Raw genomic sequence first — 17,787 nt, 5'->3', positions numbered from 1 at the left:
AGAGACAGAAGCAGGAGCTGAGGTGGCACTTGTGCCTGATTTGTCCCCAGGGAGGGGGAGCCGGGAAGGGACAAAAGGGACCCCAATTCCCCCCGTTACCGTGCTGGCCTGGGACAGCTCCACCCGGATGTTGATCAGCTGGTTCTGGAGCGATTCCTTCTTGTGCAGCAGCTTCTCCGGGTAGGCGGGCTGGCTCCCGAACATCTCCAGCTCCTGGTGCGTCCCCATCAGGGCGCTCTCCAGGCTCTCCTGCGGGAACAGATGGAGCCACAAGGTCCTGGCTGCTCAATAACACACCCCGAGTGCCATGGCCTCTACCCCCATCCAGAAATGTCCCCAAGCTGCGGCTGCCACTTCCCTGGAAGTGTCCAAAGTCAGGTTGGAGAACCTGGGATGGTGGACCAGGGGTGGAACGAGATGTTTTTAATGACCCTTCAACCCAGGGATGGCAGGGGACACTCTCACCTGGATGTCCAGGTTCAGGGTGACAAAGGACACTCTCACCTGAATTCAGGTTCAGGTGACAGGGGACACTCACACCTGGCTGTCCAGGTTCAGGTGACAGGGGACACACACCTGGATGTCCAGGTTCAGGTGACAGGGGACACACACCTGGCTGTCCAGGTTCAGGGTGACAGAGGACACTGACCTGGATTCAGGTTCAGGGTGACAGGGGACACACACCTGGATGTCCAGGTTCAGGGTGACAAAGGATACACACCCCCACACCTGGATGCCCAGGTTCAGGTGACAGGGGACACTCTCACCTGAATTCAGGTTCAGGTGACAGGGGACACTCACCTGAATTCAGGTTCAGGTGACAGGGGACACTGACATGGATTCAGGTTCAGGGTGACAGGGGACACGCACACCTGGATTCAGGTTCAGGGTGACAGAAGACACTGACCTGGATGTCCAGGTTCAGGTGACAGGGGACACTCTCACCTGAATTCAGGTTCAGGTGACAGGGGACACTCTCACCTGAATTCAGGTTCAGGTGACAGGGGACACGCACACCTGGCTGTCCAGGTTCAACCCAAACCCTCCTGTGGTGACGTCACTTCCTCACCATCCAGGTGCCACCACGTGGTCCCCCCGTGGCCACCTGAGGTGCCACCACGTACCTTCTCAGCCCGGAGCTGCTGCACCAGCCTCTCCTGCTCCCGCAGCACCTTGTTCTGCTCGCAGAGCTTCCCCAGCAGCTTCTGTGCCGGCCGGGAAGAGGAAGGGGGAGAGGAAGAGCAGGATGAGATTCCCACCGGGATGCAGCCAGGATTGACGGGATTTGTGGCCTGGGAGGGATGGGGACGGGGGTTCCAACCTCCTGCTGTCATCGCAGGGATTTCGGGGTGACAAACTGGGAAATGGGGCAAGACCTAAACTCAGGGGAAGATTTATCCCTGAGAAACACAAAGCGACCGGCACAGCTCTGCCTGCGGGGACAGGGGACACAGAGAGGGGACAGAGGGGACAGGATTGGCTCTTACATCGGTGTCCTGCTCGCTGATCTTGTAGGGGTGCAGGGTGTCCCTGTAGGGCTCCGGGAACGGCATCACCTGCAAGAAGAGCGAGGGGTGAGCCCGGCCCTCCGGGGACGCCCAGGGAAGGGAAGGCAGCTCCCAGCCCTTCTCTTGATGCCTTAAGTTTTAACTTTCATATTTTTCATATCGTGCCCTGCCCAGGTGTGGAGTTTTGAGCTTCATATTCAGTGTCAGAGAGCTCTCTTCACAGAGCAGACACAACAATTCCTTTTCCAGCTTGATGCCAAGGACAATCGTTACAAGTTCCAGGCCCAAAAGCAGAAACAACGATGAAGAGAGAAAACAAGGATGGGACTCCATAACCTGGAGCTGTAATTGGACAATGAGCCCCGATCTGCAGATGGACCAAAACTGATAAAAATGTGATCGTCACCATTTGGTGACCATTTTTAGGTCCGTTTTGGGTGTAGCCCAAGGTGTGTCCTTTAAGGCCCTTCAATAAATCCCTGCTTTATTCTGAGCTCTGCCCAGCCTCTGCTCCAGCTCAGCCGGGAACAGGAGACCGGAGCCGAGCTCCCCATCAGTCGGGATTCACTGGGATGAAGCCACAACCTCTCCCTGCCCATTCCCGATGGGAATGATCCAGCGGCAGCCTCTCCGCGGAGCTGAAGGAGCTCGTGAATCATTAACCGCCACATTTCCAGCGGCAGGGAAAACAAAGGCAGCGCGATTGAGCTGTAATTCCACCTCGGCGGAGTGGGAGCACCTATAAATCAGCAGCTGCTGCGGCAGCAGGGCCTGTTTACCCCCGCCCGGCTCCTCCGTGAGTCATTTTCCTTTCCTGGAAATCTCAATTACTAATGGGACCTTCAGCAATTAGCTGCCTCCCAGAGCTGGAGATGAAAGGCACGAGATAGGAAGGAGGGGATCATTATTGCTAGAAAGCAGAGAGGGTGCTTTGGAGCCATTTAAAACTCCGGGATGATGCAAATGGATCCGGATCTGGGAAATGCCCGCGGGGCTGGAAGCAGAGCCGGGTGGATCGGGATGAGGCGGCCTCCGGGCAGGGAGCCCGGCCAGCCGGAGCAGCATCCCGGGAGCTCCGGGTTCACCCTCCGGCGCTTCCCTGGCAGCAGCAGATGGAAACAGGCGCCGGGTTTTGTTGGAAAATCCCATCCAGAAAGTGCCCAGGGCGGCTCAACGCAGGGTGGGTGGCACTGGGGGGCTCGAGAGATGTGACATCGCAGGGATGTCCCAATGCTGGGGACAGAAGGAACCTCCGGGGGTGAGGGAAAGGCCATTCCCTGTCCCTGTTTCAGGAATTATCCCGTTGGTTTAAGAGCTGCATTCCTGTCACCCCACACCTCCTCCTTGCAAAACAAGGATGAGACAAGCCCCGCGCACCCGAGATCCCCGGGGGCGGCTCCGTCCGAGGGTGCCCCGGGGGTGGCTCGGTCCCCGAGGGTGCCCCGGGGGTGGCTCGGTCCCCGAGGGTCCCCCGGGGGTGGCTCGGTCCCCGAGAGCCCCCGGGGGTGGCTCGGTCCCCGAGGGTGCCCCGGGGGTGGCTCGGTCCCCGAGGGTGCCCCGGGGGTGGCTCGGTCCCCGAGAGTCCCCGGGGGTGGCTCGGTCCCCGAGGGTCCCCCGGGGGTGGCTCGGTCCCCACCTCGCGCTACCAGCACGAGGATTTGCCGGCTTGCAATGGCTCATGGATGGGTTAGCAAAGCCTGGGATGGAGCAGCGCGTCCCCCGAGAGCGGGATGTGCCGGATGCCGCGGCTGCTGAGCGAGTGGCGATGGCAGGAGGTGACCCCGGGTGGCAGGAGGTGGCCCCGGGTGGCACGAGCCATGCGGGGCCCGGTGGCCGGAGCCTTACTTGCATGTAGAGCTGGGCCCTAGGGGAGGAGGTCTCCACCATCCTGTTCACCATAGTGATGAGGGTCTCGCTCTCACTCATCTGCGGCACACAGGGAAGGAAAGGGCACAGGTCAGCAGGGGACACGCGCCTGTGACAGCGGTGACCGGTCCAGGAGCCCTCAGGATGCAAAATGCCACCTCCTGAGACGGCCCAGGTGCTCCAGCTGTGGCCCCGCGCTGCTGTGGCTGCTTGGTGTGGTTTATTTTGGGGGGAAGACACGGGTAAAACAGAGCCAGCTCGGAGCAGACGGCACAGACAGACACGAGCTCGGACGGGGACGTCAGCAGCATGGCCCAGCACACGGACGGACACACGGACAGGCCCTGGCACTGCCCCACGGCTCTCTGCCCAGCCGGGGCTGGCACGGCCCTGCAAATGAAAGCTGGGTGCTGGGGAGGTGACTGAAAGCTGGGGTTGGGGACAGCAGCGTCCCCTTCTCCAGGTGGCACCGGGAATGGCACATCCCCGCTGCCAGGCATGGTTTGGGAAGGTCTGTGCCGCTGCAAGGGGACAGGACTGTCCCCAGCCAGCTGTGCCCAGCTCCCTCGGTGCCAGGTGACAAAGCCACTCAAGCCACCAGCACCAGAGCTCCTCCCAGAGCCCCCAGCCCCGAGCAGGACATTCCAGGGAAGCCCTGGCACCGCTGAAATCCAAAGGGCGACACTTTTGTCACCAAAGCAGGGCCCAAACTCGCAGCTGGGGGAGCCGTGGGCGAGGAAGGAGAGAGAAAACAGAGCAGGAGGATGTTTGAAAAGAGGCCCTTGACAGCGTCACTCTGAATTAGCCTCTCCAGAGGCCGCTGGAAGAGGAGGAGGAGATGCCAAACCTTTTCAGGGAGCGTTTTAAAGAGGCGCGGAGAGGCTGCGGCGCTGCCGGTGGCTGCGAGACAGCGCGAGGAGCTTTTATTGCAGCAAGAGCTCCTGCCTGGACCTGGCCCCGCTCCAAGGCGGACACAGATCCCGGCCACCGGAGATTTGCAGCCAAATGGGATCGTGCAGCTCCCTCCGTGCCAACCTGGCCGGGGCCGCAGCTCCTGTGCCCGGCTGCGGCTTCAGCCCCTGCCTGGACACGGCTGTGTCCACCTCCAAAACCCTCCTGGGTTTTTTCCTCCAAAAATCGCTGGCAAAATCAGGGTTTTCCTCCAAAAAACCCACACAAAAATCATGGTTTTTCTCCAAAAACCCTCTGGTAAACCCCTGGGTTTTGGTTTTCCTCCAAAAAACCACTGGCAAAATCAGGGTTTTCCTCCAAAAACCCCATTCAAAATTAAAGTTTTCCTCCAAGGTTTTCCTCCAAAACCCCTGGCAAAGTCAAGGTTTTCCTCCAAAAACCTCATTCAAAAACACGGTTTTCCTCCAAAAGCTTCCAGCAAAATCAGGGTTTTTTTTCTAAAACTCACTGGCAAAATCAGGGTTTTCCTCCAAAAACCCCATTCAAATTCAGGGGTTTCCTCCAAAAACCCCATTCAAATTCAGGGTTTTCCTCCAAAAACCCATGGCAAAACCAAGATTTTCCTCCAAAAGCCCCCGAGCGCTGCTGGGTTTTGGGCACTTGGTGCCCACCTGCACCAAACCTTTCATCCCCGAGGTCCCCCCACGTCACCACTGTCCCCAGGGGTCACCTGCCACCCCTGGGCACAGGGGACACCTTGCAGGTGTCCAGCCCCAACCTGGGGTCTCCCAGACCCGCTGCACCCCCTAAACACCAGGACAACACCCAGAAACGTTGGAATCTGCCCCCAAACCCCCCAAAACTCCCCCCAGAAATCCCCACCACACCACACAGAGGCCGGAGGTGGCGGTGGGGGGAGCTTCTCTGCCGAGCCATGAGCGGCCCTACGGATGCGGAGGATGGAAGAAGCCAAACCAAAATAAAAAGACAGCTGGTGCTGCTGGGATGCTGCTGGGATGCCGGGAGGGGTGGGGATGGATGGCAGGAGGCGACAGGGACACGGCGGGGGTGGGACGAGAAGCAGCCGGTGAGGTGAGGCTGGCAGCCAGCTCCGCCTACCTGCTGGTCCAAATATTCTAGGTTTCTTTGCAACTGAAGGTCTAAAAGTTCATCCTACCAGGAGCCAGCAGGCAAGAAACGAGCAGCGAAACACATAAAAGAAGAAGCAAAGCGGTTAGGGGGGAGCCTATGGAATGGCCCCCGGGCCGGGAATGCTGCCGGGAATGCTGCCGGGAATGTGCCCCCCCCCCCCGCACACCCTGAGCAGCTGGTTTCTTGTTTATCTTTTGTTTCTCCTGGGGAGACCCTGCCTCCGGCTGCGGGGATGGATGGGCGGCATGGGTGGGGTGTGGTGAAATTCAGGCTTCTCCCTCCTCTGGCGGTCCTGTCCCAGGGTTTTGGGATCTGCGGGGACCTCCCGGTGTCACCCCCCAGCTCCGGGAGGGGACACGAGGCAGGAGAACAAAGCAGCTGTGGCCAGATGTGAGGAAGCAGAGCGGGAGAGGTTTGGGGAGTGCCGGCCTCAGCCAGGGACCACCCTGGGGGTCCGAGGGTGTCCCATTGCTACAGAGGGGCCTTCCCACATGGATTTCCTTCGGGAATGGCCGGGAGGGACCGGAGACACCAATGAAAGGCCCAACTCTGACCCACCAAGCTGCCCCTGGAGTGCACTGGTTCCTCCTTGGCACCTGAGTGAGGACCCCCCAGTCTGCCCCACGTCCCCGGGGTGGGGTCTGTGCCCCCCGTCACAGGGTCACCCCGGGGCACAGCGGGTACGTACCATTTTGTCGTGGATGGTGGGGGACGCCGGGAAGTGGTAGGGGTACACCCCGGCTGGGACGGGTCGCCTGTCACCCAGGTAATCGTACTGTGGAGAGAGGGGACCCCCACCCCAAAATCAGGAGGAGAAAGCACAGGAGAGAGCAGGAGAGGGAGAGGGGCATCAGTGCTCCCTGCTTGGGAGCGCATCTTGGGGTGTCCCTGAGCACCACATCCCATCCCATCCCATCCCATCCCATCCCATCCCATCCCATCCCATCCCATCCCATCCCATCCCATCCCATCCCATCCCATCCCATCCCATCCCATCCCATCCCATCGGACCAGGATGGCAGTGGGGATCCCAAACCCACCCTCTGTCACAAGCCACAGCCTTGGTGGCACTTTGTGGCCAGCCGTGCACGCAGAGGAGACACAGCCGGGGCGCGGCCACACCCCTTCCCCACCTCCCCGCCCGGAGAGGTGCGCTGCCCACCTTGGGCGAGCTGATGGATCTGCGCATCACGAAGGTGGCGGGGTCGGCGTAAATCTCATCCCCGCGGGGCGGCAGCCGCTCGAAGCGGGCGCTGGGCGAGCGCACGGGCGAGTAAACCCTGGCGCGGCTGTAGGAGCCCTGGCTGGGCGAGCGCGGCACCGAGCGCGGGCGCGGCTGCAGCGACATCCTCCGCAGCGAGCCTGAGGCCGCGCCCACCTCGTCCAGGTAGCCGGGTGGCCTGGAGGGCGCCGGCAGCCACAGCGGGACGTCCTGGCGGCCGAAGGCGGGGTGGAAGGGACCCCCGTTGCGGAAGGAGTGGCGTTTGTCCTCCAGCGCCCAGGGCGGGCTGAGGCGGTCGAAGGCGGGCATGGAGCAGATGCTGTCGGGGCGCACGCCCGGCGGGTAGTACTGGTACTCCTCCGGGTACTGCGGCGAGTAGGGCGAGTAATAATCAGGCACCCGGCGGGACACGGGGTAAAACCTGGTGGGGCTGGAGAAGGGGAGAGGGAGGTGAGAGCCGGGTGGGCAAGGACAGCGCGAGAGGAGGCGGCTCGGACGGCGGGGATGCTCTCCCTGGAATGCACCAGGGATGGGTGGCTTTTGTCCTGCCAGGGATTCCGTGCTCATGGAATTCCTCCTGCCAGAGGCTCTGTGGGAGTTCCCCTCGTGGGGTTGCATCTGCTGGGGATACTGTGGGAACGTTCCCTGATGGAATTCCTCCTCTCTGGGATCTCATGGTGGCTTCTTCTCCTTGTGTCCCTTCTGCAGGGACACTGAGGTGGCTTCCTGTCCTGGTATCCCGCCTCCCAGGGACTCCATGGGAGATTCCCAGCATGGAATTCCTCTCTGGGATCTCATGGTGGCCTCCTCTCCTTGTATCCCTCCTTGAGGGACACCAAGGTGGCTTCCCATCATTCCTCCTCTCAGGGACACTGGTGACCTCCCCTCCTGTTCCCTCTCATCCCAGGGACTCCACAGGAGCTGCCCTTTGTGGAATTCCTCCTCTCTGGGATCTGGTGGTGGCTTCCTCTCCTCACATCCCTCCTGCAGGGACACTGAGGTGGCTTCCCACCCTGGTGTCCCTCATCGCAGAGATCCTCTGGTGGCTTCCCGTCCTCGTATCCCTCCTCCAAAGGACCCTGTGGTGGCTTCCCCATCCTGGCCTCCTCTTCCCAGGGACCCCCCATTACAACCCACCCTCCTTGGCTTTTGGGGATGTCCCACACCCAGCTCCGAGCTGGCACGGGGAGAGAAAGAAGAAAGGAGAGAAAAAAAATGAGAAGGGAAGGGGCAGAACATTCCCAGAAGGACCAAACCCGGAGCAAAGGAGCATCCCGGCCCACCCCTCACCTGCGCAGCTCCTCGGGGGGCCCGGTGGCGCGGCGGGAGTTCACCCACTGCTGCAGCTGCGTCATGGAGCTCTTGCGCTGGGCCACCTTCTCGGGGTGGGACCTGGGGGTGACACCCCTGCGCTGGGCCCCGCTCTCGCCGTCACCCCCCGGGGGGAAGGCGGTGCTGCCGGGCCGGCTGGGCGAGGGGTATGGCCACCCGTTGGGCTGTGCCGGCCGCTCGGCGCTCGCCGGCCCTCGCGGCCCTTCGGGGTAGGGACTGCCCGGCTCTGAGGGCGGCTCCTGTCCGGTGAGGCCGTTGGCTTTGGCCAGAGGCTCCTTCCTGCCGTCCGCCCGCTCCGCCGGCTTCCGCTCCATCTTCTCCGAGCCGCGGCCGTCGCCCTCCCCGCGGGTCTTGGCGTCGGGCTCGGCCTTGGCGTGCTCGCGGAGGGCGGCGTTGCAGTGGTGGTGGTGGTGGTGGTGCTTGCTGGGGGGGATGTTCTCTGAGTCCGGCTTCTCGTGCCTGGGGGTGCCGAGACACCACGGAGGGGTCACTGATGCCTGGCGGTGCCACCTGTCCCTCCCTGAGCTCTGTGGGGTCCCCAGCTCCCTTCAGGGTGTCCCTCACGCCCCCAGACGTCCCCGGGTGTGGAGCAAGGACAGCACAGCGTCCCCGGGTGCTGACCTCTGTGTCGGGGGGATCTGGACGCGGGCGGCCTCGCCCATGGCCTGGATCCAGGATTCCTGCTCCTCCGTGTTCTCGGCGCTGAAGAAGTAGGTCCGGATGCCGGCGTGCTCGGCCTGGGGAGACAGGGACTGCCCGTTACGCGCCGGCAGCTCCTCCACCCAGCACACCGTCACCTGTGGGGGCACAGAACGGGGAGAGAGACACAGACACGGGGGTGAGAGCTCTGTTTCCAGCCTGGCACCCCATCCTGCCTCTCCAGGAGTGCTCCTTTCCCTCCGCATGCCGCCAGCGAGCGGGAGGAAAGCTCTGCAGGCCCCTCGCAGCAGGGTTTTATCCCCCTTGGAGTCACCCCCAGGGATTCTTTGGGACCAGCACTCCCCCCGAGAGGAGCAGCACCCCAGTATTTGGGGTGGCAGAGGGTCCCAGCAAGAGCGGCAGCACCGGAGGAGCATTGTCCATGCAGGGTGAGGGGGAAGGTGGTTTCTCGGCCCAGGAAATATTTTGTGAGGAAAAGGTTCAGTTTTGATCCAAGATGTTGGTGTCCGTTCTCTGCCCAGAACGTGCTGGAAGGAGCCTTTTATCTGAGGGCCTTTTTGAAGATTCCACCTTCCCCCCTCTCTGGAAAGGGGTGGGTGAAAGCGAGGAGGAAGAAAAGGGAGGAATTGGAGTTTTCCTCCTGAAAGAATTCCCAGGGTTCAATCTCTTGAAAAAAATTTAAAAATAATAAAAAAAAAAGAACTAAAACAGAAAAATGAGGTCTGATTAAACCCCCTCCCTTGAGTTTCCATCCTCCCCAGAGCATGCAGCCACCGTGCCCAGCTGGGGTCACCTCCTGAGCCCCCCCCCATGCACTTCTGGAAGCTCTGCAGGCAGAGGAAGAGGTGAAATCGAAGGGATGCATCCCCGGGATTAGCAGGAGCAGGGGAGCAGAGGGAGCCCGGGGGTCCCTCAGCCTCTGCATGCACCAGAAACACAAGAAGGTACTACCTAGGTGGTGGTGGCTGGGTGCTGGCGTAGTGGGTGACACCGAGAAACCCCTCCTGTCCCGGCATCCTCGCCCGCCGAGGGAGGAGGAGGAGGAGGAGGAGGAAACACAGGCACGGGGTCAGTGGGACTGCGGTGGGAACCTCTCTGCCCTTCCCCGGACAAAACCGTCCTCCCAAACCCAGCAGCTGCCGAGATCAGCGTGTGGGCAGCAGCTTTGCAAGGTTTTCCCCCAGCAGTGTCAACAGGGATTTCACAGAATCACGGAATTATTGAGGCTGGAAAATCCCTCTGGGATCAGCGAGTCCGAGCTGTGCCCGATGCCCACCCTGAGCCCTGAGTGCCACCTCCAGCTGCCACCTCCAGGGACGGGGACTCCAAACCTCCCTGGGCACTTCCAAGGCCTGGCCGCCCTTTCCATGAGGAAATTCCTGCTGCTGTCCAAGCTGAGCCTCCCCTGGCCCAGCTCGAGGCTGTCAAGCAGCTAAAACAGGGCTGGAATTGGGGACAGCTCCATGCCCGGCTCCGGGAGCAGCCGCTGGCAGAGGCCGGCGGGGGCAGCAGCCATGGAGAGGGGAAAGCAGGGCAGGGAGAGGGATGGCAGCACCCAGCAGGGCCCGGCAGAGGCGGGTGGTGACCTTGGGGACGCTGCTGTGTCCCCGTTTCCCCCACGCCGTTGTCCGACCCACGGCGGTCACCCCAGCGAGCTCCATGCGCCGCCACCAAGAAAGCCACAAGAGCAGCAGGGACCCTGCCAGCATCACCAGCGCCACCCCAGCGCCACCCCAGCGCCACCCCAGCGCCACCCCAGTGCCACCCAGCTCCACGCTGTCCCTTGCAAGCCCTGGCAGAGGCACTGACCTTGAACGTGTGCTTCCTGCTGATGTTGTCCGAGGGCTGCACGGCGGCCACGCGGAAGCTGAGCAGGGGGATGCTGCCCAGGATGTTCTCCTCCTTCTCGTCTGGGGGGGGACAAATCCTGCGGTTACACCTACGCGGGGACCCCCGGCACAGCCCCCTCATGCTCCGTCCCACCTGTGGGATCGGCTCCCTGCCTGTTGCTACTCCCGCAGCTCTGCCTGGCTCACAAACAACCTCCTCAATTATTGATGCGAGCCCTGGAGCTGCCAGGGAGGCGGGGAAAACTCGGGATTAACCCCTCGGCGCGGCAAACACCGGGAAAAAAACAGGGTGGAGACACACGGAAAGAGCCTGGGACTTTGTGCCGCCGGGGGCGGCCAGGAGCTGCGGGGGCGGCCGTACCTTTGTAGTAGAAGAGGCAGCGATCCACCAGCACGAACCAGCGCTTGTTCCACTGCTTCACCCCCGAGCTGGCCTGCGAGAGAGGGGCAGTGAGGGCGGCGTTCCGGGGCTTCCCGGGGCTCTGCGGGGCCGGGCGGGGGTGGCACGGGGGGGTACCTGCTTGTAGAGCCACCCGCTCTTGGTGACGGCGGCGTTGGGGTTCCTCTTCATGGAGTTGGAGCGCTTCCCGAAGGCGATGCCCTTGCGGGAGGAGCGCGGAGCCTGCGCGGAGCGAGAGGAGATGCTCAGTGCCCGGGCTGGGGTGCCCGAATCCCTGAGCCGGTGCCAGCCCTGCCACGCGGCCCCGGACACTCACCCGGCCTCCGGGGCGCTCCGGGGGCACCTCCGCCACCATGGCGTGGTTGGGGGGCTCGCTGGGGACGGTGGCCGGACGTTTGCTGCCCGCCTTGCTGGACATGTCCGAGCGCTGTCTGTGACACGAGAGAGCGGAATCAGCTGGTCTGTGCTTCTGCAGCCCGCCGGAGCCGTGCCCCCCACCCTTCCCAGCCCTCCCTGGCTGCCCCACCCCAACCGAGGGGACTGGGAGCCAACCTACCTTGGCAAGTCAAGCCTGGAGGTGTCCTCGGGGACCTGTCCGGTCACTGGGTGCAGGAAGGTGTTCCGCCTTTCATTGTGGCTGCGGGGACGGCGATGGCGTGGGTGTTACGAGTCCCTGCGTCCCCCCACAGAGTCCCCGTGTCCCCCCAGGGAGTCCCCGTGTCCCCCAGGAAGTCCCCTCGGTGCCACATTTGCTGTTCTGTTGGTCCCACACCAACACTGGGTTTTGGCACCGGGGCTGGCGTCCCCTGTCCTGAGCACCCCGCTAATCCCACGCTTAGGATCCTCCACAGAATGATGGAAATGTTTTGGTTGGGAAGCCCTCCAAGATGACCGAGCTCAGCCATTAACCCAGCACCGCCAGACCGTGTCCCCAAGTGCCACAGCCACTGAACTGGACACTCCCAGGGATGGTGAGCGGAGCCCAGGCCCTCCTTGGTTGCCCCCTCCTCTCATGGAGATCCAGGGGGTTCTCCCTGAACCTCCTTTTCGCCAGGCTGAGCCCCCCCAGCTCCCTCAGCCACTCCAGCCCCTTCCCTGGACACTCAGAGATTTCATTGGCATTTCCCAAAAAAAGTGCCCAGGGCTGTGGTGGCCGAGCCGCCCCTCCCTGCTGCTGTCACATCCCGCCTGTCACCACTGGCCACGCTCACAAGTCGCTGCAGCAGCAACAGCAGCAGCAGCAGCAGCCATGGCCCATCCAGGGCTGCGCCTGCAGCCATGTCCCCAATGTCACCTCCTCCCCTGGCTGCTCTCCGAGCCATTCCCAAAGCACCTCGAAGCTTTGAGTGGGGTCACCTGGCCACGGGGGCTGGGAACCCGCAGATCCCAAACACCACCCCAGGACCATCCAGACCCCAAACACCACCCCAGGGTCACCCAGACCCCAAACACCACCCCAGGACCATCCAGACCCCAAACACCACCCCAGGACCATCCAGACCCCAAACACCACCCCAGGACCCTTCAGACCCCATAAACCACCCCAGGACCATCCAGACCCCAAACACCATCCCAGGACCATCCAGACCCCAAACACCACCCCAGGACCATCCAGACCCCAAACACCACCCCAGGACCATCCAGACCCCAAACACCACCCCAGGACCCTTCAGACCCCATAAACCACCCCAGGATTCCCACCACAAGCCGTTGTTGCCTCCCTGGCACTGGGTGCAGCTGAAGGGATCCCTGGCAGTGCCAGGAGCGTGTCACAGGCTGTCCCAGGCTCAGCTGGCACCTTGTGCCAGGCCCCTGCCATCCCACAGAGGTGGCACTGCCGGCCACCCCAGAACCCCCTCCCACGCCGCTTCCCGGGGTGCTCAAGGGGGAAAGGATGAGGTTCAGGGCGCCATCCCAGGAATTTTTCCATCCCCTCCTTCCCAAACCCGCCAGGCACCGGGGCATGGAGCCACTCCCGAGCCAGCAGCCCCGGCACGCCACCAGCTCCTGCTGCCCGTCAGCAAAACGGGGGAAGTTGGAGCAAGAAAACGCCGCTGCCAAGACCATCCCAACCCATCCCGAGCTTCATCCCAGCCTGGGCTCCTGCCAGGCTCTGGAGGCATTAACCACTGCCAGCCCAAAAAGTGTTGCTGCTGCTGCTGCTGAGCTGTCCCACCCAGGCCCCTGCCAGGGATCTGATCCCCTCCAGCAGCGCTCGGGGGCTCCTTAAAAACCTGGGGGATTTGTGTGGACCCCACAGCTGGGGGGGCTCGTTCTCCAAACCCCCCCAGTGCCCGGCTGCTCTGACCGGAGTCACCCTCAGTGCCCGGCCCACGCTCCAGCACAGCCGAGGGGGCTCTGCCCCAGGGCTGGAACTGCTCCCGGAGCGTTTTGTGCCCCCGGCAGTGCCCTCGGAGGGGTTCAAATCCCGGGAACTGGGGCAGGTCCCATCCCCGCAGCCACGCTGACACACGGGGAGGGCGCAGTGCTGAGAGAGCAGCACCCCGAGAGCGCCAGCTGTGGGAAGTGGGCGCTGCCAGCACCCACCGGCTGCTCTGGACCCCACGCCGGGGGTCCCCCCATCCCTGCCCGCCACCCCGAACCCCACGCTGGGTGTCCCCCCCCATCCCTGCCCGCCGCAGGTCCCTGTCCCCGCAGGCTGGGGACAGGACACCCCCACTTCGCAGCCCCCTCGGCTTCTCCTGGCACCCACCGCGCTGCCCCCCCCCACCCCAAACCTGCCCGCAGCCCCCGGGAAGAGCCGGGAAGCTCCGGAAAGCAGCACCCGGAGCCGCTGCCGGGGCTGACCCCGCTCCAGAGCCCGGCGAGTCCCCATCGCCTCCCAAGCACTGCAATGCAGCAGCCACTGCCCGGTGCCGAAGGTCCCTCACCGCCGGCTCCCCGCGGGCCCCCCCCGGGCCTCCCCAGACCCCTGGGCGCTCCTACCTCACCCTCCGGTCCGCCCGAAACTTCAGCATGGTCCCGGGGGCCCTCCCGGCTCAGCGCCCGCTCCCGGCTCCCGGCATGGCCACCGCGGCTGGCACTGCCGCTGCCAGGTGCCACCAGCGCTGCCAGGTGCCACCAGCTCTGCCGGGTGCCACCACCGCTGCCAGGGGACACCGCCGGGGCAGCCCCGCGCGGGCAGGGGGACGCGGGCGGTGGGCGAGGGCTCTGCCGGTCGTGCCCGTCCCCCGCGCCCCGCGCCGGTGGCATCGGCGGTGCCGGAGCTCCGGGGGGATCCGGGGGGATCCGAGGGGATCCGGGGGGATCCGGGGGCTCCGGCAGCGGCGGGATTGGGCAGCCCCGGTGTGCGGCAGCCCGCGGGGAAGGCGACAGCGGGGACAAACAGCTCCCGCTCGCGTCCCCGCAGAGGAGAGGCGAAGGGCAGCGCGGCACAGCCGCCTCCCCCAGCCCAGGTGCGGAGCCGGGAAGCTGCTGGTGGCAGGGGAAAGGCGACAGGGGGGGCTCGGGGGGATTTAGGGGGGCTCAGAAGGGCTCCCGGGCTGCCCCCAGCCCGGCAGGGCAGCGGGAAGGGCGGGTGTCACAGCGAGGGAAGCAGCCGCGCTGAGCTGAGCTCTGCCTCTGCCCTGGATTCAGCGGCTGCGTCCCTTCCCCCTGCTTGTGTCCCCAGACCATCCCTGGGTGTCCCCAGACCATCCCCGAGTGTCCCCAAATCATTCCTGGGTGTGTCCCCCTCCTCCCCTCGGCTCCTCCTTCCCCAGGTGACACCGGGAGGAAATCCCGGGCACCGGGATGGGCACAAACGGGAGGGGACAGACCCCGCAGGGCATCAGCACCCCCAAAAAATCCCGGGGATCCCTTCACAGGCTGGGAGCGGGGAGCAGCGGGGTTTGGGATGAGCCGTGCTCCATCTGGACTTTGGGAAGAGAATCCAAACCCTGCAGGGCGGGTTGGAAAATCCTTGGGAAGGAGGGAGGGAAAGAATCGGGCTGATATTTCCAAGAAAGCTCCAAAGAAGGAAGCGGAGCACGGGGAGGCCGCTGGGCTCCATCCCGCCACGGCCCTGCTCCGGAAAAACTCGGGAACACCGTGGGACACTGCCCAGCATCGCATCATCCTCCCAAAAGTCTGAATTGTCCCCGTTTGGGGTGAAATCGGAGCCAGTGAGCACCTCAGGGATGTCCCCACTGCCCCATGGATGGCACCAGTGGTCCCAGCCTGTCCCAGAATGTGCCAACACCGTGGCACCAAGGAAACAGAATCCAAACCAAACTGAATCCGAATCAAACTGAATTCAAACCGAATCCAAACCAAACTGAATCCGAACTAAACGGAATCCAAATTAACCAAATCCAAACTAAACTGAATCCAAACTAAACTGAATCCAAACCAAACTGAATCCAAACCAAACTGAAACCAAACTGAACTGAATCCAAACTAAACTGAATCCAAACTAAACCAAATCCAAGCTAAACTGAAACCAAACTGAACTGAATCCAAATCAAGCCGAATCCAAACCAAATTGAAACCAAACTGAACTGAATCCAAACTAAACTGAATCCAAACTAAACTAAATCCAAGCTAAACTGAAACCAAACTGAACTGAATCCAAATCAAGCCGAATCCAAACCAAATTGAATCCAAACTAAACTGAATCCAAACCAAACCGAGTCCAAACTAAACTGAATCCAAATTAAATCGAGTCCATACCAAACCAAGTCCAAACCCAAATCCAAACCCAATCCAAACCCAAACCCACCAAATCCACCTGTTTAAGGTACAGGGCACGCGAGGTGAGATGCATCCATGGACAAACCGCCACCACCCGTGGGCAGCCCTGGTCTCATGCCGGGCTCTGGAGCGGTGGCCAACGCCCCGGTGCTGCCTGTCCCCCCATGTCTCCACGTCCCCAGGGCAGTGACTCACCCGCTCCTCCATCCCCACCAGCCAAGGATCCGGGATCAAGGTCCCCCAACGGCCGCGGGCGCGTGCCAGCCCTCCTTGGAGGCTGGAGAATGAATCCCACTCCCAGATAGCAAATCCCACTCCCAGATAGCAAATCCCACTCCCAGATAACAAATCCCACTCCTGTGCCCATGTCCCCACCGTGGTGCCACCCCAGTGCCGCTGTCACCAGGACGGGGATAGGGACCAGGGCGGAGCTGATGTCTCCCACCCTCACCTGCGCTGGTGCCTCTATGAAGCCACCCCAGAAGGGACAGTGCCAGTCCAAGGGCCACGTCCCCACTGCCACCTGAGCCCTGTGACAAGCTGCCCCCATCAGCCGCCACCGCGTGGCCCAGGCAGGGCCAAAATCGGGGCTGTGGTGGCCGAGCCGCCCCTCCCTGCTGCTGTCACATCCCGCCTGTCACCACTGGCCACGCTCACAAGTCGCTGCAGCAGCAACAGCAGCAGCAGCAGCAGCCATGGCCCATCCAGGGCTGCGCCTGCAGCCATGTCCCCAATGTCACCTCCTCCCCTGGCTGCTCTCCGAGCCATTCCCAAAGCACCTCGAAGCTTTGAGCAGGGTCACCTGGCCACGGGGGCTGGGAACCTCCAGACCCCAAACACCACCCCAGGACCATCCAGACCCCAAACACCACCCCAGGGTCACCCAGACCCCAACACCAGCCCAGGGCCACCTGGCCCTGCAGGACATGCTGGCCACCAGCTCCCCATCATCCCTGTGATTCCCGTGGGAGCCACGCAGGGAGGGAAGGCGGAGGCGAAGGCTGAGCTGGATCCTTTGGGAAGCAGCCGGGCTGCAGAGCCGGCCCTGCCAAGCCGGACAAAGTCCTTGGGAAGGGCGGCTGGCAGCTCCCACGCACCCACGGCCCACGTGCCACACCAGCAGCGTCACACGGGGACATCCCGGCTTTGGGGGACGCGGGGAGGGACAGCGGGAGAAGCTCCCGGTGGGATGGACGGCCGGGAGCTGGGGAAGGCCGGGGATTTCCAGAGAACAAAGCGGCTGCTGGCAGCCAGCGCGGCCGGCGGTGGCGGGGAGGGCGAGTCCCCCGCTGCCGCGCCAGCTGGGGTCGGGGAGAAGCACAAAAAGCACAAAAAAAGCACCGGGAGTTTGTGTTTTATCTCCCTGGAAACCCCGGCTCGGTCCCAGGCTCGGCCCACGGGGGCTGCCGGCCAAAACGCGCTGCTGCTGCTGCTGCTGCTGCTGCTGCTGCCGGGACTTGGACATCGGGGACATCCTGACCCCATGGAGGGACATTTGGGACGGGTGACAGCTCTGCATCGGGACAGAGCAGGTGACAGTCCATGCCCTGGCAGCTCTGGTGTCACTCCATTGTCCCCTCGTGGGGGCAGAGCCCCGGTGCCTTGTGTATGGGATCACCGGGCTCCCAGGGCCACCATTCCCAGCCCAGGGCCACCATTCCCACATGGAGCCACCATTCCCAACCCAGGGCCACCATTCCCACATGGAGCCACCATTCCCACATGGAGCCACCATTCCAGCCCAGGGCCACCATTCCCAACCCAGAGCCACCATTCCCAATGCAACCCCCAAGCCTCCACCTGGACTTGCCCCTGGAGGGTTTGAACTCTCCCTGAGCTCTTTAGGAAGCCACTTCCAAGGCTGGAATGCCTGTCCCCAGCAATCCCTGGCATCAAAGGAGCGCGGCCCCAACCCCTCCCCGGCCAGGTCAGGTCAGGGGATTACGGCAGCGGCACTGGGAAAATATTGCTGCGACAAATCCCCAGCACCTGCCCCGAGCTGTGGCACTCAATAATCACACCCAGGTCCCCATGGGGCCGTGGGGCTCCTGCCAGCCCTGCTCGTCACCACCCTCGGGGCACCGGCTGCTCGCGGTGGCACTGGTGGCAGACAATGGCCCACGAGTGCCATGGGCTGGCTGTGTGTGCCACAGCCTGGCTGTGTGACATGTCCAGGTTGTGCGACACGTCCAG

General features: G+C 63.1%; 1 protein-coding gene across 8 annotated transcripts in view; it reads right to left on the bottom strand.

Annotated features, from left to right (window-relative positions):
• PLEKHA6 (pleckstrin homology domain containing A6) overlaps positions 1–17,787 on the bottom strand; it is a 48,934-nt gene that overhangs the window by 8,811 nt on the left and 22,336 nt on the right. For 3 of the 8 annotated variants that reach the window (XM_088067036.1, XM_088067039.1, XM_088067042.1), the window contains exons 4-17: positions 11,459–11,539; positions 11,219–11,333; positions 11,020–11,124; positions 10,864–10,936; positions 10,462–10,562; positions 8,614–8,789; positions 7,951–8,451; positions 6,601–7,090; positions 6,127–6,213; positions 5,406–5,459; positions 3,354–3,434; positions 1,488–1,556; positions 1,125–1,205; positions 100–249 (exon numbers count right to left, since the gene is read on the bottom strand). In XM_088067036.1, the coding sequence (XP_087923162.1) occupies positions 100–249; positions 1,125–1,205; positions 1,488–1,556; positions 3,354–3,434; positions 5,406–5,459; positions 6,127–6,213; positions 6,601–7,090; positions 7,951–8,451; positions 8,614–8,789; positions 10,462–10,562; positions 10,864–10,936; positions 11,020–11,124; positions 11,219–11,333; positions 11,459–11,539 (2,164 nt within the window). The remainder of the gene's footprint in view (positions 1–99; positions 250–1,124; positions 1,206–1,487; positions 1,557–3,353; positions 3,435–5,405; positions 5,460–6,126; positions 6,214–6,600; positions 7,091–7,950; positions 8,452–8,613; positions 8,790–10,461; positions 10,563–10,863; positions 10,937–11,019; positions 11,125–11,218; positions 11,334–11,458; positions 11,540–17,787) is intronic. The other 5 variants (XM_088067038.1, XM_088067043.1, XM_088067040.1 and 2 more) reach the window with 4 other exon arrangements.

Source organism: Pseudopodoces humilis, chromosome 26 (assembly GCF_049639895.1).
Source record: "Pseudopodoces humilis isolate 2021_Gansu_Grassland_sample_001 chromosome 26, ASM4963989v1, whole genome shotgun sequence".
Lineage (NCBI taxonomy): Eukaryota > Metazoa > Chordata > Aves > Passeriformes > Paridae > Pseudopodoces > Pseudopodoces humilis.
Note: the sequence above shows the minus strand (reverse complement) of the source record. Positions and strands in the feature narration are given on the sequence as shown.